This window comes from Sarcophilus harrisii, chromosome 2, assembly GCF_902635505.1.
Source record: "Sarcophilus harrisii chromosome 2, mSarHar1.11, whole genome shotgun sequence".
Classification (NCBI taxonomy): domain Eukaryota; kingdom Metazoa; phylum Chordata; class Mammalia; order Dasyuromorphia; family Dasyuridae; genus Sarcophilus; species Sarcophilus harrisii.
In genome coordinates, this window is record NC_045427.1 from 244,076,523 (window position 1) to 244,101,730 (window position 25,208).

General features: G+C 36.6%; 1 protein-coding gene across 1 annotated transcript in view; it reads left to right on the forward strand.

The window, feature by feature from the left end:
* The first annotated feature begins 7,502 nt into the window (after positions 1 to 7,502).
* The window catches only part of COL20A1 (collagen type XX alpha 1 chain), a 68,696-nt gene continuing 50,990 nt past the window's right edge, over positions 7,503 to 25,208 (forward strand). The window contains exons 1-6 of the mRNA XM_031951769.1: positions 7,503 to 7,600; positions 17,869 to 17,979; positions 19,149 to 19,292; positions 19,902 to 20,060; positions 22,071 to 22,226; positions 23,443 to 23,562. Coding sequence (XP_031807629.1) covers positions 7,531 to 7,600; positions 17,869 to 17,979; positions 19,149 to 19,292; positions 19,902 to 20,060; positions 22,071 to 22,226; positions 23,443 to 23,562 — 760 coding nt within the window. The 5' untranslated portion in view covers positions 7,503 to 7,530. The remainder of the gene's footprint in view (positions 7,601 to 17,868; positions 17,980 to 19,148; positions 19,293 to 19,901; positions 20,061 to 22,070; positions 22,227 to 23,442; positions 23,563 to 25,208) is intronic.

Here is a 25,208-nt window from a genome sequence, read left to right on the forward strand (position 1 = left end):
CCCCAATTCTCAGCTCTGCCACTTAACTAGCTTCTGAACCTTAAATCCATAACAAGGTCAGTAGCTTCATCTGTAGGATGGGGGTAATGTCTGGTGTGCAGCTTCACAAGACTGGGAGCGGGATTGTGAGAGAAGGCTTGTGAACCCACTGTGTGCCATCCACAGTAGACATTCCCAGAGTCCTCGATAAAGCACTTTCTTTAGAAATGTTTACAGTACGGAGGCACCATAAATATCATACTTACGTCATAAATGGGAAAATGACTCAAACAACTTCCTGAAATTCTCAGGAAGAGTCAGAATGGGGACTCAAATACTCAAATTCTGACGAGGACCAGTGTGCTTTACATTATAACACTCTTGCCTCAATACAAATGTAAGGTGGTGGTATTATCTTTTTTTTTTTTATTTAATAGCCTTTTATTTACAGGTTATATGTATGGGTAACGTTACAGCATTAACAATTGCCAAAACTCTTGTTCCAGTTTTTCACCTCTTACTCCCCACCCCCTCCCCCAGATGGCAGGATGACCAGTAGATGTTAAATATATTAAAATATAAATTAGATACACAATAAGTATACATGACCAAAATGTTATTTTGCTGTAGAAAAAGAATCAGACTCTGAAATATTGTACAATTAGCTTGTGAGGGAAATCAAAAATGCAAGTGGGCATAAATATAGGGATTGGGAATTCAATGTAATGGTTTTTAGTCATCTCCCAGAGTTCTTTCTCTGGGCGTAGCTGGTTCAGTTCATTACTGCTCCATTGGAAATGATTTGGTTGATCTCGTTGCTGAGGATGGCCGGGTCCATCAGAACTGGTCATCATATAGTATTGTTGTTGAAGTATATAATGATCTCCTGGTCCTGCTCATTTCACTCAGCATCAGTTCGTGTAAGTCTCTCCAGGCCTTTCTGAAATCATCCTGTTGGCCATTTCTTACAGAACAGTAATATTCCATAATATTCATATACCACAATTTATTCAGCCATTCTCTAATTGATGGGCATCCACTGAGTTTCCAGTTTCTGGCCACTACAAAGAGGGCTGCCACAAACATTCGTGCACATACAGGTCCCTTTCCCTTCTTTAAGATCTCTTTGGGATATAAGCCCAGTAGTAACACTGCTGGATCAAAGGGTATGCACAGTTTGATAACTTTTTGGGCATAATTCCAGATTGTTCTCTAGAATGGCTGGATGTATTCACAGTTCCACCAACAATGTATTAGTGTCCCTGTTTTTGGTGGTGATATTATCAAGGCTTCTGGGTGGTGCTGGGGGTAGAGCACTGGGTCTAGAATCAGGAAGACCTGAAGTTATAGTTCAATCTTAGACACTAGCTATGTAGTCCTGGATGAGTCATTTCTGTTTGCCTCAGTTTTATCAACTGTAAGATGGACGTATTAATAGCACATATCTCCCAGTGTGGTTGTGAAGATCAAATGAGATTTGTAAAGCCCTTGGTACAATGCCTGGCACACAGTAGGCGTTATATAAATGCTCATTCCCTCTCTCCCAACAATTGTTCTTTATTTCCTCACCTATAAAATGAGGATAATAATAATGGCATCCTACCTCCCAGGGTTGTGAAGATAAAATGAGATAACATTGTAAAGGGCTTAGCACAGTACCCGATTATTTTGTGATGATGATGATTCAGAAAAAATTGGGAAGCAAAACTGCCTGGGGTATAGCTGGGGATAGGGTGTTACTTGCCTGGTATGTTCATGAAAATCAGGAAAGGAAGCACTTGCTCTCCCCATCACCTTCTGCTGATTCCTGATACTCTGTTAAGAGGGGACAATATTTTTCCACAGAAGTGATAGGCAGAGGGACTGGGTCCTATGCTTTCATTGATATAGGAGACTCCCAGGTGATGAAAGCCCTTTTCCAAATTTGATTTAGAATTATGAAATTTATAGCTTTACATGTCTAGGACACTGACTGAGAAGCTGTGACTGGCCCAGAGTCACACAACCAGTGTGTCCGAAGGAGGAACTTGAATTCAGATCTTCCGGGTTTGGATACTGTTTGTTCATCATCTATATTATGCTGCTTCTCTGCAGTGGTCACACACACACACACACACACACACACACACACACACCTCTTATGCATAGTTTGCACATGCATTTAATATTTGCACTGAGATTTAAGTGCATCCTTTCTTCAGAACAAGAAGGAGAGCACGAGGGAAGGCAAATCAAGAGGAATCAAGATGCCTGAAAAGAAGAAATATCAACATTGGTGGAAGGAGTCTGAGAGTTTAGAATCAAACTTTGCTAATCTGCTCATTTTCCAAAGACTTCCCCAACTAATAATTGGTTGATTCCCTGAGTTTTCCACAGAGACTGCTCTGGAAAATGATATCGCTCCAAACCATCAGTATGTTCCACAGTACACTATACATGCTCAGCACTTCAACGCAGCTTCTGAGACTGAGGCACCAGAGTAGGGATCAATTTTCTGCTGCCTGTTCTAGTTTTAGCCTGACAATCAAGACCAAAAAAACAGGCCCCCGCCAGGCTGTACTGCTCTAGCCATATGTGGAACATTGGTCACTGTAAGTGGGGAAATCCTGAATGCTGTGGTAGGTTCCCTCACCTTGGCAGGATATGGTCCAGACCTGGCCATATAGAGATGAAGTTGATGCACACGTTGCCAGAGCTGGCTCAGTGTTTGGGAGATGCTGAAAGAGGGAAGAGCTATCAGACTTTGCACCAACTAAAGGTCTACAGAGCCATTGTACTGAATACAGCATTGCATGCTGGGAAACCTGGCAGTCCATCAGTTTTGTGCGGGAAAATTTAACCGCTTCCACTTCAGCTGTCCCAGAAGTTCCTAAAGATCACCTGTGAAATAAGGTAGGGGAGAACTGGAGACTCTTTCCATAGGAACCACCCAGCGTTCAAGCTCTGTCCTAAGAGCACAGCTCCTGTGGGCTAGCTGTATAACGTGAATGCCAAATGCATGCTTACCCCAAATCAGAGAGCTCTCACCAGGTGAGCACTCATGCGGGGATCAGAAGTGAGAGATTGCTGAAGTCTGTGAGACAGAGAAATGCTGGCGTCCAGCGTGGCGTTCCTACATCAGAAGTGCTATACTCTGCAGGAGCACGAAGGGAACCTGACCCACTTCCACTCAAATGTTCTAACGGACCGCTTGGGCCCAGTCTGTGGGAGCAGCTTCCGAGCTCAGCCACAGCTAAGCACACCATAACTACTGTGGGGGTGCCATCGGTATTCTCTGAAAACAAATACCGAACAGCAACAGGACCTTGCTCAGGGCCGGTGAGATGACACAAGGTGGAGAAGAGATACTTTCTCCTTGGGGAAGTTCACCGACTGCTTTCATTTCCTAGCATCCTGTCTTTGCTCAGGTTGTCACCCACTTACCTCTGTCTGGTTCCTTCAAAGCTCATTTATCTATACTGATCCCCCTGCCTTAATTACTTGTACCCCTTCCCCAAAACTTATTTTTAAAATTTTTTTTTTATATACAACAATATTTTCAATATACTTTGTATTTCCTAACCTAGATTCATGTTATTCCCCATTGGAAGTAAGTTCTTTGAGAGTAGGGACTGCTTCTTTTTTTGCTTTTGTCTTTAGTACCTGGTGCTCAGTGACCATTTAAGAATCCTTTTTGAATGAATAAATGGATGCTCAATGAGTAGAAAAGCCTCACTTTTCTGAGAAGCCAATCAGTGGGGACCAAGGAATGCTAAATTCATGAAAGAGATTAAAGTTCATAGATTTAGAATTCTAAGGAGCTTTAGAGGTCATCTCATTTCACAGATCAGAAAAATGAAGCCCAGAGGATCATCCCAACTCAGGTAGTAAGTGTCAGATCTTATGTTAGAACTCAAATATTCTAACTCTAAATCCAGTAATTAGAATTCAAGAAAAAGGGATGTAACTTTAATATGAAGAAGGACTTACTGGAAGAAGAGGAACTTAAGCTTGTCCTTTTTTAGGACACATTTTACAGATTTTTTTTTTGATTGCAAATGTTCAAAGTTTTGGTTAAGGTTTTTATCTTAATGTCTATATTGTCTTTTTGCATCTGTATCTTGCTGTGTCTGTCTGAGAGCTTCATGACAGCAGGATGATTCTGAAGAACTCACCATGTTTTAGAATATGATTAATAAAGACCTTCTGTTACCAAAGACTTTGAATCACAATCCCTTGAAACTGATGTTGTCCAAAAAGATCTTTAAAAAGGAAATGGACCTATTTGTGCAAAAATATAGCAGCTCTTTTTTTTGTGTATGGTGGAAAGAGTTGGAAACTGAGGGAATGCTCATTAATTAGCTGTGCAAGTTGTGGCATGTGATAATGATGGAATGCTATTGTGCTATAAGAAATAATAAGCAGAATTCTTTCAGAAAAATCTGAAAAGATTTATATGAATTGGTACAAAGTGAAATGAGCAGAACCAGGATAACAATGTAACAATAGCAGCAATTTTGTTTGATGATCAAGTATGAATGATTTAGCTCAGCAATACAATGATCCAAGACAATTTTGAAGGACTTATGAAGAAAAATTCTATCTATCATCACATAAAGAACTAGTAGAGTAGGAATATGGATGGAAGCATATTCCTTTTTAAAACTTTATTTATTTTTCTTGTTTGGTCTGTGCTTTCTCTCACAACTTGACTAATATGGAAATATGTTTTGCATAACTGCACATGCATGGAGTTTTCTTGATAAAGATACTGGGGTGGTTTGCTATTTCCTTTTCCAGCTCATTTTACAAATGAGAAAATGGAGGCAAAAAGGATTAAATGACTTGTCCAGGGTTACATAGTTAGGGGGTGTCTAGGGATAGATTTGAACTTCCTGACTCCAGGACTGATGCCACTGTGTCACCTGGCTGCTCATAACATGTGTATAACTTATATCAAATTTCTTGCTTTTTCCAAGGAAATATAAAGAGAAGGAGTGAAAGAAAGAATTTAGGACTAAAATTTTTTTTTTAAAAATAAGTATTTGGGGACTGGTAAGTGTCATGGTGGATAGAGTACTAGCTTCTAAAACAATCTGATTTCCAATCTGGCCTCAGATACTTGCTAGCTGTGTGACTCTGGACAAATCACTTGATTTTTATTGTTTATAATTTATTATAATATTATTTATAATTTTATATATAATAATTTTATGTAACTTATAATTATATTCATAATATAAATTTATAATTTTATATGATATTTATAAATTTTTATTAAAATAAAATTTAAGTTCCTCAAAAAAGATTATTCCAAATTATTTTTACATTAATTGGAAAAAATATCAAAAATAGAAAAAATACTGTCGACTTTTAAAATTTGGAATCCTTTTCTCCATTCCCCTCAAATTGGATAACATTCTTAGACAAAACAACCTTTACCTCCATCTCAGAAAGCTTCTTTCTATTTTAAAGACTTTCAGAGAAGCAGAGTCTGCCATCCTTTCCCTTAAATAGAAAAAGGAGAAAGGAGGAGAAGGAAAAAGAGAGGAGGGGGGAAAGGGAGAAAGAAAGAAAATAGGAAAAGAGAAGAGGTGGGAAAAGAGGGTAAAGAAGGAAAATAGAAAGAAGGGAAGAGGGAGAGAAAAAAAGAGATGTGGAGAAGAAGAAGGGGGAAAAGAAGAAAAAAAAATCAGGGAAAGAAAAAAAAGGGGAGGGAAAATGAGAAGTAGGGGCATGAGTATTCTATCCTATTTCAGCAGTGATGTCATAGCCTCCAAAGGACTTTCATAAGGTCCCCTGGGGCCAGACCAGCAGCAGTTTACAACTTGCCTCCTTTCTCAGAGATCAGGAATGTAGACGGACACATCACATATTTTCCCTCTCTACCCTCTTGGACCAGTCTGCAAGGAAATTTCTTTGAAGGAAAAGGTTTGTGATAGAACCCAATTCCTATGTTCTTTAGGATCCTTTCTCAGGATGGCAGAGTTGGGCAGGGGAAGAGGGAGGTTAACTTCTGAGAGACTGTCCTGGGCAGAATGAGACTGTGAAACTTTGGTGCATATTCCAAATAAGATTGGCACAAAGACCAAAAATGTCCAGCAAATTAGGAATACAATTTAAAGTTCAGGAGTTTTTTTTTTTAACTCTTAGAAGTAAAATTTTTAAAAAGGCTGTCCACAAAGGAAGTTGAGACAAGCAAGGCTACTACTTATTGAAGACCATGTGGACTTATTGGTTATAATTTCATGGTCTTTGTTATGGTCTTTATTTTTGTTATACTTTTTCTAAGCTTGACAGGTCTTTAGTGAGGATAAAATGAGATCATAGATATATACGTGCATTTAAAGGCAAAGGGCTTTTTTTAAAAAAAAATTCAACTGTTTAGAGTTTCACACTAGAAAGGGACTCTGTAGGCAGGATTGGGGTGTGTCACTGGGGGCTAAAATTCTCTAATGCCACAGACTTATTCAGTCCAATATCTTACTGCATTTCATAGATCAAGGCTCCTGAGGACATGTTGAGGGGGAAACATGAGAATGCCGATTTGGGGAACAAGTAAGAGATTCCCTGGGGAGCAGTGAATTGAGGGAAGCTATTAATGAGACCCTAAAGAGTCCTGAATTCTCACAGTTAAATAATTAGGATTAGGAGTAACTATAGACCTCAGGATTTTAAGATCATTGCTCTCACAGTTATAATAGTAATCCCACTCGGGTTCTTTCACACATGGATAATCAAGGAGTCACTAACTCAAATTCCCCTCAAGGCTGGAAGTAGAAATCCCAAGGATGTCCATGAGCATGGACTCAAATGCTGCTGTGCTTTTGTCCAGTGTTTCTGTAGGCTGCTCTGTTTGTCTCTAATTGTTACATCCTCTTCCCTGCCCATCCCACCTAACAAATTCAGGATTTGTGCTCCCTTTGTACATTTTCACTTCCAAGCAAGGTCAGAGATTAACCTGGTATATGAGTATTAAAGAAAAAATTCTCCCCTTTTACCCACTGAACCCTCTCTAGCACAAGAGATAGATGACTATAATACCACTTCCTGCTAATTAGAAAACTCACCCTTTATACCATTCTTCCTCAGAGGCAAAAAAGAAAAAAACTCTATCTGGAAAATTATATCCTGATAGCTGGCTGGCCTCTTGGTATCTATGTGTGTTGGCCTGGGGATAAGCAGAAAAAGCTTCTAATAATTAGAGAATGAGAGAAAGAAAAGAAAAAAAGGAAGAAATTGTTTTCATCCTATCTAGAGACAGGAAGATGAATTAACAAACCTGATAGTTTTAGCTCCTACAACTCTAGCCTGAAAAAGGTAAGAATACCCTAAAGCACTAGTATCTTCTGAGAATGATTAGAAGCCAAATGGAGCAACTCTCTCTTCAGCTGACCATACTTCTTCCTCCTTTCTGATTTATTTCCCCTAAACAAAGGACACATTGGTCAAGATTACCCCCAAGGCATGAAATGTGAAGAAGGTGATGGCTTCACATGCTTACAACAGCATTTTTGTTTGAGAGATACAAATGCCATGTTCTCCCGTGTCTTTTTTCAGGCCCAGAGTGCCATGACAGCACAAGTATGCATCTGCATCTGGTTGGTCTGGGCATCAGTCTTGGACTACATTCATGGCCAAGGTAAGCAACAGCATCATAGACTCAGACCATCCTAGAATCACAGAATCCCAGTATCAGAAGGAACCTTGGAAGTCATCTAGATTGTCATCTTTCTCTTCTGCATTCTGAGGGAAGTCTACTCTTGAAAACTTTCAGTGATAGGGAGCTCGGTATATTCCAAAGCATATCTGTTAGGTGCCTGTTAACTCTTGCTGTTAGAAAAATTCTTCCTCATATTAAGCCAAAATATGTCTTTTAATTTCAATTCATCAACCTCAATGTTGCCTTTCAAAACCAAATGAGAGAAATTATTTTTCTGCTTTAGAAGATGGAAGTTGTAAGCTTTAAGTCTTTGGGTTACTTCAGTTGCCATCATACAATCACAGATTTAGATGTAGAAGGGACCTTGGAAGAATTTTAATCTAAATCCTTCAATTTACAGATGGCACAACTGAGACCCACAGAGGTGAAGTCATTTGCCCAAGGTCAAAGCTAGGATGCTAAATTCAGTACTCTTTCCATTGTATCATCATTCCCGGCACTCAATTCAATAGGGAATCAGCAAAAAGACTCAGTTGTACCTAACCTTGATCCAAGGCAGTGTTGACTGTACATTTTCAGAGCCAGTGAAGTAGATACAGGTCCAGGATTGGATTCTGTGATAAATATCAAATAATCAGAGCAGCCTCATTTTCATGGGCAGCCTTCAATGCATTTGGAATGGGGATGAGAGGATTGAGTTTTCACTGAAGTTGTTGTCTCCAGAGGTAGCGCATGGGTGAATTCATGCATAATGTTTGCTTTATGAGCAGGAATCGTCTGGCTGCTCACAAGCCAGGCTTCTGTCTGTCTGCTTAGGAACAGCACTGGGGGTGGATGCTGACTTCAGCCTGTCTATACAACAGTGCTAGTTAAATTTGATGTAAAGTTTAATTTTATCCAACGTCAAAAAGCCAGGATTGGATTTTCCAGCTGCAAGATTCAAAATGGAAATTTAAGCTGAGGGTGAGGAAGGATGATTAAAATCACCACTGGTGAATGTAGTATTGTCTGGGAGGAGGGGAACTCGAGGAGAATTCGATCTCATGCAAGCTGCATTTGTCAAACGTTTTCCATAAGCCTGATCCCCATGCAAGGCACAGTTTTGGTAGACAGAACAATATAATGTAGACTATCTTTATTTGATTTTAATTTTTTGTTATGAATTTAAATGTTGATGAATATTTTAATATGTAAATAAGTACAAAAAGAGGATTTTATAGGAAATAGCAAGCTTCGATTACATACAATTTGTTTTTTAATGTAATATATACAAAGTTTATCACTTTAGTCAGAAAGTGTTTTTTTGTGACCTTTTTGTGACATCTTTTATAAATTTCTTTTTGTTTCATTCTCTGTATTTTTTAATGTTTGATTTGTGTTTCTTTTTCTGCCTTCCTCCCTCTCTCTATTCTTTGTCTCTTTTCCTCTCTCCCTCCTTTTTCCTCTATCATTGCCTCTCTATTGATAGCTCATACTCCACTTCCCCAAAATCAAAGCTTTTTCATAACAACTATGTATGAGCAAATAAAACAAATCAACATGCTGACCACATTTGATAGTATGTATATTTCATTCTGCATCTCTAGTTCACCATCTATTTGACAAGGGATAGGAAGATGGGATTCTGAAGGCATGATTGTCCCCGAATTGATCAATCTTTCAAAGCTACTCTCCTCTATCTTATTGTGTCTATTGTGTCAAGTTCCCTCCTAGTTCTATACATTTCACTTGGGATTAATTTATACAAGTTTTCCCAAGTTTCTTTGAATTATCATGTTTGTCATTTTTATGGCACAATAATATTCCACTTCATTCATATACCTCAATTTTATGACATTCCTATTTATTTTATTTTCTTTAGTAAAAAGAAACTCCTGAGGAAATATTGAAGAAAATATAATGCTACTTCCTAACAACAGAAAAAGGCCCATTTTATAGGGAAAGAAACTCAAATTTAGAGATGAAATATTTTGCTTAAGGTCATATAGCTTGTAAGTAACAAAATGGAGAACCAAATATAGTTTTTCTGTGTGGAGGTTCAATAAATTGCCCCTTATGCCATATTTACTCTTCAAGCTTCTGGACAAGAGGCAGGCTTTGACTCTAAGCCAGAAAGTCATACCGGATCTTCTTCTAGATGGTGTCACTAGGCTTTGGGGTAGGCATGGGGCAGGGAACAGAAGGCTTATTAAAGAAATGAGACCAATATGCCCTGAGTAACACTGGCCTTTTCAAAGTTTCCACTTCAGATTCTCTCACTGAGGAAATTCTTGTCTTTTAATTTGGGGGATCCCAGAGAGACGATCATATCCTGAGGAGAGAGAGTTCTCAGATTCTTCCAGTTGTGAATCCCTCCATTGTTCCTTTCTCCTGCCTCTCTCCCCCTTATGGATGTCCTCTTGAGTACCCTCCTTTCCATATCTATATTCAAAGCGGTAAGAAGAAGCCCAGCTCTGTTCCTAGATCGGGGTAGTCTAGGGAACTAATGAATTTCATCCTTGTTTTTCCAAGGAGTTAATCACATAGTAAAAGGCTTCAAGAAGTTCCTGCTAAAAGCAAAGATGTTGACATGTCCTTAACTTTCCCTCCCAATGATGGCCCCCTGAAACTGCTACTGGCCCCAAGAGGCCACATCTTAAAGCTGAATATCCAGGGTCTTGGGCACTTCTTTAGAGTAGGAAGCATGGTGTAGTTTCCCCAACTCATGCTGAGTCCCTTTACTCTTTCCTATGTATCTTCTGCTTATCATCTTTCTGTTTCCAGTCAAGAGGACCCGAACTTTACCTTGAACTTTGTATAGGAAGAGTAGACAAGGGGTGGGAAGAGAAAATTAGCTTTCCGTCTGGATTTTATGATCCAACTATGCTCCCCTGTATCCACAGTCTCAGTTTTCACTCTTTGTAAATTAATCACCCTGGCAGTTACTTCCTGATGTTTTCTTTTTACAAATAAATTTTATTGATATTTTTTGTTCTTATATCACTCATATTTCCCATTGAATCTCTCTCCTTCCTCTTTTTCTGAAAGAACCATTCTTTATAATAAAGAATTTTTAAAAGGAAGAGAAAAAAGTTAGTAAAACAAATCAATACACCTAAAAATTCTGACATTATATGCAGTGCTCCACATTTGTAAACTCCTATCTATGCAAAGAAGCAAGGAAAGATATTTTCTCATACTTCTTCTTTTAGAACAAGCATGGTCATTGTAATTTTGCAACATTCAATTTTGATTATTTTGTGATTATTCTTTTAGATTTACATTGTTGAAGTTATTGCGTATATTTCTCTTGTCCTATTTATTTAACTTTGCATTAGTTCATATAAGTTTTTCCATGTCTCTCTAATTTGTTTGTAATTTTTAATGGCATTTACTTAGTCTTTTGATCTTTACTATGCAAAAATACTAGTATAATCATTTTGGAATATCTAGAGACAAACTTTCCTATTTTGGTCATTAACTTCCTTGGGATATATGTCTAGTAGTGGAATCTTTGGTGAAAGCTGTAGATGTTTTAGTCATCTTTTTTTTATAATTCATAATTGATTTCCAGAATGATTGTAGTGATTCGCATAACTACCAAAAATGCATTATATTGTAATATGGTGTGCCTGACTTTCTATAGTCCTTTCAACAATGACTATTATTGCTATCTTTTGTCATTTTTGCTAATTTTCTAGGTGTAAAGTGAAATCTTGAGGTTATTTTGATTTCTTTGTCCTCTGGTTAGTGACTAAGGTTTTTAATAGTTTGTAATTGTTATTTTAAAAATTATTAATTCATGTCACTTTATTCTTCCTCTACTGGGAGATGGCTTTGGGATTTATATACTTTTATCAATTGTCTACATATCTTATATCTCAAACTTTTATCAGAGATTTTTGACACAAAGATTTTTTCCCCAGTCAATTGCTTTCCTTCTTTACCTAGCTGAACTAATTTTGTTTCTGCAAGAACATTTCAATTTCATGTAATCAAAATTATTTATTTCATCTTTTTCCTTTGCTTATTTTAATTGTTTAAGGAATCAGCCCTACCTATAGCTGAAGAATTTCTAACTATAAGATGGTACTTTTCCCTAGACATTTCACTCTCATCTTCCCCATTCTTCAGGCAATTGGAGTTCAAGGGATTGTAGAATTTGAAATTGAAAGAAACCTTTAAGATCACCTAGTACAAACTAATTTGATTAAAGAGGGAACTAAGACCTTGAAAGAGTAAGTTATCGTTCCATGGTAGTTAGTGATAGAGCAAAGGTTCAAACTCAAGACTTGTGAGTTAAAATACTACATTATTTCTACTATAATCAAGAAGCTAATTATAACAAATAACTGTACAATAAGGACATATTATTTACTAAGTTCTATAGTTGGCCCATGGGTGATTCAGAAGGAGTAATATCCCCTCTCCTCAGGGAGTTCAAAATCTAACTAAGGAGATGATATTCAGAAACATCAGAAAACACTTTTGGAGAGCATATTATTAAGTGGTTATTTTTTGTTTTGTTTTGTCAACTATGGAATATTGAAAGGCATCCACTTTGGAGTGTAATATTCAATGGAGATTCATGGGACATAGCTAAGAAGCATATGAGAAGAGAAGCTATAGTGACTGATGATATGCACCAGTGGAGGGAGTGCCAACACTGATAATTTAATGGATCCATCAAAGTGCTGATGTTTATAACTAAGTGTTCACATCACATAGTGAAGGCTGAAAATGCTATAAGATTAAGAGAAGGGGCTATCTGTGAGGGCTGGGAAATAGAGCAGGCAAGGTGGATCATAATTTGGGCTTTGAAGGACGGATTTGAATAAATCCAGAGGAAGAGAAAAAGTAATCTAGACTAGAGGAACAATTTGAGCAAAGGCACAGCGGTGAAGATAAAATGAGGATAGAATAAGGGAATTTAGAGCTGGGAGGAACTTTAAAAAATGCCGTGTTTCTGTACTGATTTATACAGGAAAAAGCTAAGGCCCAGATTGGTTAAGAGATTTGGGCAATATTATCCAGGTCTTAGAACCCTTTCCACTAGATCTGTTCTTTACTTCCTTCAGAATTATGTTTTTCTACATGATGTTTTTCCTGAGCTACCCTAATGACTAATATCCTCCCTCCCCAAATTTCCTTGAGTTTATTTTGGGTAAACTTTATTCCATGTTATTTATGTGCATATTCTCTTTCCTAATAGAATGTAAGCTAATTGATGTCACAGATTATTCTATCTCCTAGCACCTGTCATAGTGCCTAATATATAGTGGGCACTTAACAAATATTTATTGCTTGATTGATCAGGGAAATGGGCAGTGGGGGGAGGAGATGATGCTCTTGAGCAAACACTCTATTGGAATGATATAGGATATAAAACTGGAGAACTATAGGTATGTGAAATTTTGCAATTTATGAATCAGAGAGAATTAGGGATTCTCACCTGCTCTATTACCTCAGGCATACTCAAGGCTAATAAGAGTTTGATTTAGGACTATTTGCTGTTCTCAATTTTCAGAGTCATTTTTCCCTCCCACCCCATTAGCACAGAGAGATAATGGAAAGTTCTTTGTGTCCTAATGGAATTTAATTCAATTCAACAAACTTTTTCTTAGTACTGTCCCTACCCTAAAAGGGAATCTGAGAGTAAGCTCTAGTAGTCAGTAAGAAGATTGTAAGCTTTAGAGTTGTAAAGGTTCTTAAAGATTATATAGTCCAACCTTTTCATTTTATAGATGAAGAAATTGAGGTCCAAAATAGGTTGTCCAGGTAGTGAGTATCACATATGGGATTCAAAACTTGTCCTCTTGAATGTAAAGCTCAAACTCTTCCCACTACACCACTTCTGTTGCACCTCCGTGTCTCATCAGCAGTTTCTTGTCCCTGTGTTGTGTCTGTGAGCCTGTGCTAGGAGATCCACATCTGTGGCCTGCCCTAGGGCCCTTGGACTGGGACAAGTTGCCAGCTGCTGTCTCAGCTCTTTCTGTCATAAGTAATTTCTCATGCTCTGCCAAGCTTGGAGACTCCTCTCTGCAGCTGGCCTGAACCATCTTACTTGGGAGGAAATTTACGCCAAGAACTGGAAGTGGTGCCCCTCAGGATGTCCATACCCCAGGTTTCCCATTTCATTTCTCATATTCAAAGACCATTTTCAATATAGATGAAATTATAGATTTATATGTTGGTTTATGGGTCATTTTCTGTTTGAGTTAGTCTTCTCCAGACTGGGGCTCTGTGATAATAAATTGAATATTTGTTCTACTCCCGTCCCACATCCCACCACCACCCTTGAAACTCTCCCCCCTCTTCCCCTGTCCCTGCGATAGAGGTTTTGAGTGAAGAGTTATTTTTCCACTAAGACTTATGGTTGCTTAACATTGCATTACAATACCTTGCTTTTTTAACCTCCTCCAAAAATTTCCATGTTCTATCTTATAATAAAACATTTTTTAAATTCTTCAGTTATATTTTATTGAAATTAAATTAAGAATTTATTACAATTTTTATAACTTACAAATATTCAGCATTTAGTAAAGATAACATAATATACATAGGTATTTATTTATTGATAGTAATTTATAATGCTCAAATTTATAACAGAAAATAACCATAATTAATAATATTATTGTGATAAGGGTGATTGTTTTTTAACTCAAAGTTTTTGAAAACATGGTATCATTGATAACACTGTTGCTTCTTTTTAAATTTCTAATCTAGTACATTATTTTGTCTTTATAATAACCAGAATGGAAAATTTCATTTAATGCTAACAAGATAATTGAATATAGTGTGCAGTATCATTTAATTTGACAAACTTTAGAGCCCTTTGTTCACTTATAGCCCAAATATAACATTTTCTGATTCAAATACTTGTTTCAACTTACTATCACAGGACAAGTCTATTAGCAATTCTTGTTCAGATGGAACAAGACTTAATGTAACATAACCATTCATGTTGGATTAATTACTTACCATTAATATTTAGAAATATGTATTGAATGTAAAGTAAAAATGTCTTATGTTGACAGGTCAAATGACTAACAATCAGATATTTACTTAATTTAATTTCATTTGACAGTCAGAGGTTTTTAAAATTGAAAAATGAAATTATTAATTTTTAAATGTATCTTTCATTGTTCTACTTTATTTTGCAAATGTTGTCACTTTTATCTTTCTGGATCAAATCATGAATCTGAGTCATGTTAGTTTATTTAAAATTAAAAAAAATATCCATCAATTATGGATTTTGAGAAGGGAATTATTAAAAATTAGCTTGCTTCATCATCATTATTATTATTGAGAAAAATGATAACCTCCTTTTTCAGATTAAACATACATCAAAGAAAGTATTGTAACTTGATAAAGACATCATGTTTTATAATAGATAAAAAGCAGACATCAGTCAGGTAGCCCCGAGTTCAAGTCCTCCTCCCTCTGACACATATGAGTTAGTAAGGAAGATGCTTGGTCAGTCATTTGCAAAGCAACTTTGAATGGTTCCACACACTGATAATAGGGTGGGTAAGAGAATTGTTGACCAATAAAAAATCTTCCTATTTTGTACCATAAGTGAATAAAATAACATATTTAAAGATATTTATTTTTTCTATTCAATAAACATTTATTAAGAACTTACTTTATACCATACCCTTTGCTAAGTGCTGGGAATACAAATAAGAAAAAGAAATATAGTCGCTGACATCTAAAAGCTTATAATCTATTGGAGACACTAACACAGAAAAGGAAACAAGAAAGTTGGATGTGGGGGATGACCAAGGGATATATATATACCAAGGAAATGTAGTTCCATAGAGTTAAAACCAGTCAGAACAGCAGATGTAAAGTAAACTTAATTGAAATTTCTACCCTCTATAAAGGAAGGCTTTGAGAAGTATTTGTACTCCACTCTCCAGCCTCCAGTCTGGGGAGAAGAGAGGAAGTTGAAGGGGAGTGATGTCCAGGTTTGATGATGAGATGAGAAAACTTAAGTTTACCCTGGAAGGAGCATCTTTTTTCTTAGAGCTGAAACCAGGCAGAGCAGCAGATGGAAAGTAAAGTGAGCAAGTCATTTAATTACATATGTATGGTATGCTGTTGATTTGATGCTGTTACTTTCCAAACTAATTGACAACAATGTCATATCAATAAAAATTTTCAACATAATCAATGACATTTTTAATGAAAATTTTATAATGTGAAAGAATTGTATTGGACTCAATAGTGAAAGAACTGCAAATACAAAAATATTACTGTCCCTACTCTTTTACATTTTAATAGGGAACCTGAAGGAAAAGACAATACAAATAGGGATATGGTAACCTGACAGGTTTCCCATTTGAGAATTCTTAGGGATAGAAAGTAGAGTCAAAAGGGAATTGATTAATATATCAGTTCTAGCAACAATGTCAGTATTGCTATAATGATAGTGTCTAGAGGTGGTGGGTAAGTAATGACAAGAATATGTCTTTGGTGGTTTGTGAAGATGCCCAGGACTAGTTAGATAGAATGGACTATGTCAGCTTGGGCTCATATTCTCAAGACAGTGACCTGACTAGTCAGGTCCAAGCTGGAATCATAAAACTGAGGAGTCTGTCACCCAGATCTCCAGAGATTCAGCAGTACAAAGGATGCAATGGTAAGTCATGTGGCCATAATATGACAGGTGGAATGACAGATACAGTGGATGATATTTTCTGGATTTGAAGCTTTTTACATTTTTTTCTGTATTTTCATTACTTAAACTATATCTTTGTTTTTTTTTTATTAGTTTTAGATATTCCATGGGATCTTCTTTCTAAACCTATAATATATTCATCAATCTTTAAGGGATGGATTTCATATTAAAATAATTAGAAACAAAAATTTAAGATTATAAAATTTAAATTTGTTGAAAAATTCAAATAATTTATTATAACTTCTCAAGTAATTGAAATTTTATTTTTTAATTTAAAACTAAATACAAAATAAGAAAAAATAGAAAAAAGAAAAATGGAAAAAGTAAATTTTTTAAAAAAATTGTCATGTGCCCAGAAGAATATCAGAGAAGATTCAAAATATGTAACAATAAATTTCCATTTCAAGAGAACACAAGAAAGAAGACATTACATTCATGACTGTCCACCTTTGCTTTCTTATAAATTATTCTTTTGTTCCATTCTGTGTACTTTTTAATTTTATTCTTTTTTCCCTTCTTTTATCCCTCCTCACCTCCCCCAAGCAGGCTACAGTTAAGCATAAATATATTTATATATACATATATATAAATATATATCTACATATATATTCACACCCACACAGATACACATATCTATATACATACGTGTATCTATATGCATATATACACACATATATACATGCATTTACACATACATAAATATACATCTAGAAGAATATTAATATGGCTGATTTAATGTAGATTTTTCTTTTGATTGAATCTTTAAGTTGGGCTTTGAGATCAATGGTTGCAAGTCTTACTTTTAAAAAAATAAATACCCTTGATTTTTCTTATTGTGTTTGTGTATGCCTCTTATTTCCTATTCCTGATAACTTATACTTTAATTCTACTCCTTAATTTGCCTTAATATTACCTTACCTACCCTCATCCATGAACCTCTCTTACCTTCTCCTCCTACCTTTTCCTTCCCTTTTTATCCCATTCCTATTAATTTACATGCCTTATTTCACTTCCATTAATGTTTAATTTGGAGTTTATACATTTTATTTTCATATATAGCAAGCATCTGGATAGCACAATTCATCTGACCACAAATCTGCTCTGACTAATGATGGTAGCTGATTATTTCCTTAAGATTTGACACATCTCATACTTTCTCAGATTTGACCATAGTAAATAACTGTCAGTCAGTTAATCAATAAGCATTTATTATGTACCCACTATGTGCCAGTCAACTGTGTTAAGTACTAGAGACAAAAAGAAAAGCAAAAGATATTCCCTGACAAGAAGGAGCTCATAATCTAATTGCTGCATTGTTTTTATTGTTAGAGTCAAGACATTATATTAAATTCTGTCTTGTTGACTTTGATTTGAACTTTTTTTCATTGAAAAATGTGAAATTATTTATGTGGGAAATTATATTAAAAAATATCCAATTATTTGGCTCTTGGTTTCTGTGTCCCTGTTCCTCCCCCCCCCCCCCCCCACCAAGATTTACATATTTTTCAGTAAAAACCTCTGACTCAGACTGAAAAGAAGACCTCATTTTTCTCCACGAACTCAAGAATTCTGATTTCTCCTACAGGGACCAGCCGACTGAGGCTGACTGTGCTGTCTGAAGACCGGCTCCAGATGAAGTGGAAGGAATCAGAAGGAAATACCAATGGCTACAAAGTTCAAGTAAAGCCCATGGCAGGTACTAAAGACATAGTAGGAGAGAGAGTGTATATCTGGGTTTACAAGACTAGGCAAGGGAATAGGCCTGGGCTGGGGCACACAGATTTTTTCAGGGAACTCCAAAGTGCAAATATCTATTATCTTCAAGACTTAAAAATTGGGACTTAGTTTTCCAAGTTGCATTTGTTTCTTATGCTTAATTTTTATATTCAATTCATTTACTCATTTTCATTTAGCAAATTTTGTTTTCATTTGTATTAGCAAAGCCCTGGGCTTGGTGCTGAAGTGGATACAAATATACCTAAAGCAGTCTTTAAAATCAAGGATCTCATAGTTTTAAATAAGATAGAGGTCATATGGGGCAGCTAGTTGGCGCAGTGGTTAGAGCACCAGCTGTGAAGTCAGGAGGACCTGAGTTCAAATCTGTCTCAGACACTTAACACTTCTTAGCTGTGTGACTCTGGGCAAGTCACTTAGCCCCAATTGCCTCAGCAAAAAAGAAAAAGTCATACCCTAAATATGGCATGATAAAGTTGCTTAATGATATTTGCACATAGTAATGCTTAATCAACATTTATCAAAAAGAGCTTTGTGAGACTTCAGAGGGATCTCTTATCTCAGTGTTGAAAAACACCTCAGAAGTCATCTGGTCCAAGCTTGATCTGGTAAATAAATTCCCTCTCCCCAAGGGCCAGAGATCATCCAATCAGGGGTTATCAAGGAAGGCTTCATGGAGCATGAGGCATCTATACATTTGAATTATGAGCAGAATTGAATAGGCAAAGCTGTTGGGAGAAGATATTTGAGGCTTGGGGAAGAATGAATAAGACACAAAGGCAGAAAAGCAGATGATGTTCAGAGGATGAAAAGATGCCAGGTTTGACTAGAGCATAGGTAAATGAGAGTATCCACATATAATCCAAAACCTATAATATATATGATAACTTCTCTACATCTCTCACCTAACCATTCAGAAATATGCCCGAAACAGTGAAGACCTATGAATATTCTCTCTCTGGTCCTATTTGGAAGGAAGTAGCTGAAGGGGGGGGCGGGAATAAGGAAAATCAAAGACATAAAAGTTCTTTAAGTAGGAAACCCTCTCCCTACCCCCAAATAATTAAGAGCAATGTGTTCCCATCCCAGACAAGTTGTAACTTTTTACTGTGATTACTGTTTCTCCCAAAGGGGACTCAGAACAGGAAGTAATGCTGACTACCAAGACACCTAAAGTCACTGTGGTTGGATTGAGCCCCACCAAGGAATACACACTCCAAATATTTGCACTCAGTGGCTCCCGTGATACTCTGCTGGCCAGGAGGAGGTTTGTGAGTAAGTGCCTGCTAGGCAATACTGCTAGTGTTGCCCTTTGTGGCTTTCTCTTACCTAACTAAGCCTGGAAAATGAGCATAGACTCCAAGAATTATGGCAGTGATCAAAAAACAGAATGAATTTAGATTAGGTGAGATTTCCCTAGGACTGTGAGTATATTTGACCTAAATAGGACCTCATGAGAGGGAAAACAGGAGGATGAAGAGGAGTATTGGGGAAAGGTAGCAGAATCACAAACAGTAGACTTATTGTTTCTAATAAGACTTGTGAGATTATTATCACCATTTTATAGATGAGAAAATTGAGGATCAGAGTGATTAGATAATTGGCTCAAGATCAAAGTCATAAAGTAAATCTGTTCAGAAAGAATCAGCATCTACAGCTGTCCCCAATTCCCTCTCTCCTGGGTTCTGTTAACTGTATGACATTAGGTGAGTAATTCTATCCATTGAGCCTCAGATTCCTCATCAGTAAAATGAGAATAACAGTAAGCATCCTTCCCACATTACTGTTATATTGGATCAGAAGAGACAATGAATGTGATGGGAGTTTTTCTTGTATTCCTGTCACTGGACTTTGGCCCTGGGTAATGTTTCATATTAATTCTAGTTGAGGATTTGAAGAGCATCTCCTTGGGCAGGAACAGCCGGAAACAATCAGGGGAAACCCTGGAGTCCATTTCCTCTTCAGTGGGAAATAATGAATTCGAACAGGTTCCTGAGCTTGAAGCAACTTCACCAACTTGGAGTGAAGTCTCTCCCACTTTAGGTAGGTACAGACCAAGGGAGAGGGCTTGGATATTGGTGCAAAGAAGAAGAATATGGAGTCCCTCAATTTGTGCTTTCTCATGTTATTTCTTGGCCTTCAACATTGCTTCACAGTAATATCCATGTTGGAATTCAGCCCACATCTAAATTGCGAGTTATCTATGCTTTGTCGTCATCATCATCATCATCATCATCTTCTTCTTCCCTGCCTCCTTTTACTGTTGCTGTTCCTATTGTCATCATCATCCTTATTAGCTGACATTTATGTGGTACTTTATATAGATTATCTTATCCAATCAGCCAGTTATTGTCCGCTTCTGTGTAACTGTTTCCATGTTAGAGAATTTGGGGGGCTATAAAAGAGTGGAAATGCATACTCCCTGCATTCACAGATCATACTGTTTAATTGTTCTTACACTCAAAACAAGCACCAATTATATTACTTAACTGTAGGAATTCAGATAAGGGACAGGATGGTAGTGGAATAAAAGTGCTTGCAAGTCATAGAGAAGACCCAGGAAGCCCAAGTCTCCAGGTCCCAGTTCTTTTCCTTATTTGCTTATGCTCAGATTTTCCCAAAGAATATTCACTTGAATTATGAACCACCCCTTCCATACTTACCCCATGTGGAACAGGAAAAGTTGGAGAGGAAATTTTTGAAGACTCCTAAGGGAAACATCCTTCAAAGCCAGTTTCTATACCCATTGGGATATATCCTCATGATGGCAAAGCTTGTAGAGTACATCTAAGAACTAGTAGTCCAGAAAGTCAGGGTAGAGAAGTTGGGAAGTCCCTTTCATTCTCCCAAAGGTCCATGGCTATATTTTTCCAGCAGACCAGCAGCTCTCCAATGGTAAAGAGCTATATTTTACTATAAATCAGGACAGAATGTAGTTAGTTGGATGAAGTAAGTTGGAAATATTAGGGAGGAAAGGAGAGAAAAGATAGATATTTGTTATTTCTTAACTACCTAGTCCTAATTCACTGCATGGATTTCTTTGGGATTATACTTCTCACATAATATTAAAGTATCTCTAATGCAAGACAGGGAAAAAGAGAAGGGCGGAGAGAGAGAGAGAGAGAGAGAGAGAGAGAGAGAGAGAGAGAAGGAAAAAGAGAGGGGAGGAGAGGGAGGGAGGAGAGAGATATACACACTATGTATATATAATTATATATGTATATATTGTGTAATACATATAGTATATCACTTGTGTATACATATATGTTTTATACATATATGTGTATATCTCTCAGTCAACTAGAGTTTGTTATAGAGTAGCATTCATGTGTCAGACACCATACTAAGCGCTAGGGAAGCAAAAAAAGTACTTGCTCAAGGAACTTATAGTCTAATGGAGGAGTCAAAATGCAAACAACTATGTATTACAGTATATACATTATATATGTACAATGTATACACAATTAATACATGCATGCACATACATACATGACATATACAAATAAGAACACATACATACATATCATGAAATGAGAAGTTCCTTAAGGTCTGGAACTATATTTTCCTAAGCAGTCCAGCTGGATTTCAAGATGAAAGAGTTGTATTTTGCTATAAATCAGAACAGAAGGCAGTTGGATAAAGTATGAGCCTCTTTGGGCAGGTAACCCCTGTAATCAGTACTTATGAGTCAGACTCATAAATAGTCTGAGATGCTTGAAAAGGTAACCTGCACAAGCAGTTAAAAGAGACAGAAACCCAGCTCAGTATTAAGAGCTATCCATGGTTCTGAAATTGGCCTGCTCAAATTTACTTTACGAATGAATCTGGAAACAATGGAAAAATAGCTAGATTTGAAACCAAAGGATTTAATGAATTTGAGTTGCAACTAATACTACTTCTGTGGCCTTGGACCAGTCACTCATCCTTTTACCACCTTAGCTTCCTGAGTTTGGAGTGGATAATCCATAAAGTACCTTTTAGTAATAGATAAAGAATTCTTTTCTCTCTCTGCTTCTGTCTTAGTTATTTCTGTTTCTGCCTCCCTTTTCCAAGGTCCCCAGTTCCATTGTGACACCTCCATTCCTGTGGATATGGTATTCCTGGTGGATGGGTCCTGGAGTATTGGGCGAAGTAACTTCAGACTCATCAGAGAATTCCTGGCCAATATCATTTCTCCTTTTCACATTGCCCAAGATAAAGTCCGAATTGGTAGGTACAAGGTTGTTCTGTTAGTGGTTGTTATTCCCTAACAGTTGTTTCCAGGATTTGAGGACTCATTCAATGAAGACTTAATTCCTCTAGGATTTGAAATTAAAAATATAAAGGATCCCCCAATGAGCAGAAGTAATAAATAAGTGGAGACAACAGTTTAATGTTTTGGAGGGATATCAAATGTGAATATTTCAATCAGCAGCAACCCCCTTCTTTATATTTCCTTTGGGAAACTCCAGTAATTTCTTTATTAGCAAGAGAAAGCACTGCTTTCTACATTAGTCTGGCTGATGGATCATATGACAAAGGTGCTGGAGCACTCAAGAATACTTGGGCAAACAAAATACTATTTCTTACCCTCTATACCTGGTATTCTTTTTTTAATTTTTATTTTTAAAAAATGATTTATTAAAACTGTTTGTATACACATCAAAATTCTTTCTGAAAATATCAAGTATCCTTTATCATTTGGGATAGAAACAAAGTGTGTGTGTGTGTGTGTGTGTGTGTGTGTGTGTAAGAAACACAATTAAGAAAAATAGCCTAAACAACTATTATATTTGGCAGTATATGAAGCACTGTGTAACTTTAGTCTCCCAGTCTTCTACTGAAATGAGAAAATTGTGTTGAATCACCTGTTTTCCATGGTCAGGATGGTCAACCAAATTTTTATACCTGATATTCTTAATCTGATGTATGTGAAATAGTTTTTTTTTCCCAAAAATTGTATTTCAATATAATTGTTTTCTTTAATTGTATGTATTTTATTTTACACATTTAAAAACATTTTTCTTTGAAGAGATCCCTGGGATTCACCAGAGTGCCTAAGAGATCCATGGAAAAGAGGTTAAAAAACCTCTGCTCTCTAGGAACACTCTTTTGACTAAGGTCAAAGGCCCAGCTCTGGCCCTATAGAAGTAGAAAATTTTCAGAAAAAAAGATTCCAAATTGGAGATATGGTCAATTCATCTATATTGTGCTCTATTAGGATCTTTCATTTGGGAGGGAACTCATTGGTTTGCTATAGGAGAAACTGGATTTTATTATCTTCAAGACATATTCAGGAACAAAAATAAATTAAGAAACTATTGAATATGTCCAATGACAGGGGAAACTACTTGGGGAAGAAAGTAGCACCAAAGGGAAGCAATTTTGTTCAGAAGCATATCTCCCTTGAAGGCCTCAATGGTTCATCTATGGTACCTTCTCTTAGGTTTATCCCAATATAGTGGAGATCCCCGGACTGAATGGGACCTTAATTCATTCAATACCAAGGATGAAGTTCTAGAGGCTGTGAGAAATCTCCGTTACAAGGGTGGTAACACTTTCACAGGTACGTTCTTCATCACTCACAATAAGGGCTATTTCTTTTCCCTTCTTCCTTGCATCTGTTTAAATATTCTTTCCTAAACATACTTTAATCTAGACATCTGCAAATCCAGCACTCCCAGGAGACCTTATTTTAGGTATCAGACAAGCTGTTTTTTTAGAGTTCAGCTTCTTAAACTATGGATTTAAACTATGCTTCTTAAACTATGGGATCACATAACTGAATGTGGGGATCATAAAACTATGATTTATTATCAATAAATGTTTAATGTGAGTACCTACTTTATATATTTATATATCTAGAATCATGTAAAAATTTCTTAGGTAAAAAAGGGTGATGAATGGAAAAAATTTAAGAAGCCCTGGTTTAAAGCATAATATATCTTCAATCATACATTAGTTTGTATATGTTAAAAAGTACTTTTAAATTGTATGTATATGTATGTCCTTATCTCTCTTACTAGACTGAACTGCCTAATTAGAGGCATAAGCATTCACAAAGAGTAAGCCATGTATGTTGACCCACCAGGGCACAACTAGCCTATTCTATATTCTGACCTACGACTTTTTGCACTTCCTGGAGCATCTACTAAGGAATACTCAAAATAAAAGAAGTTCAGGACAAAGGTTTGACTTCAGTTCAACAAGCATGCATTAAGTACTTACTACTTGCAAGCTCCTGTAGTAGGGCTACACTACTATAAAGATGAAAAATGGCAGAGTTTCTGCTTTTAAAAAGCTTATAGTCAAATGCAGAGAGGAAGGACTAGATTATGCTGCACACAAAAATATATGACACAAAGTAGAAGCCACAGGATCAAAATGCTCTAGCAAGATTTGAGAAAAGAAGAACCACTTTTACCTGGAAGGATCAGGGAAAGTTCATGTAAAAAGTGGCATTTAATCTGGACCTTGAAGGAAGAGAACATTTTTAATAAATAAGTATACGAAGTGCATTCCAGGATTAGAGACTAATTATTAAAAAGTCAGCTGGAATCAGGTTGTAGAAGGCCTTCAATGCCAGGATAAGAAGTTTTGTATTTTTTTTCTAAAGGCAATAGAAAGTCACTAAAAGCTATCAGTGTTGTTGATATTATAACTCCTGATCCTTCTTCTGAAGCTGTTTCTTTTAAATAGAAAAGGGACGATATAAGACCAGTGCCTTAAGAAGATGTATAAAGATGGATTGGCAAGGGGAAAGCATGGAGATGGAAGCCAATTAGAACATTATTGCAATGATCCAGATAATAAGCACCTGCACCAGAGTAGGGATTATGTCAATGGAGAGGAAGAATATAATATGGAAAATATTTTTGAAGGAGAATTTACAAAACTTGGCAACTTATTGAATATGGAAGGAGGAGAAAAAAATCAAAGAGGATGCTATGGTTTCAAGCTGGGGGAACTTTGTAATAGGGACAAATTTAGGGGAAAGACCAAGAGTTTGTTTTTTACCTATTTAGTCTATGATGCTGAGAGGATATCCAGAAGTCACTTAGTGGTGCAAACTCAGACTTAGGATAATCAACTATTACTGAATGTATCGATTTGGAAGTTATCTGAATAGAGAGGATAATTCAACCCATGGGAATAGCTGAGTATGTTAAGGGTGAGAGTATATAGAGAAAAGAGAAGAGGGCTCAAGACAAA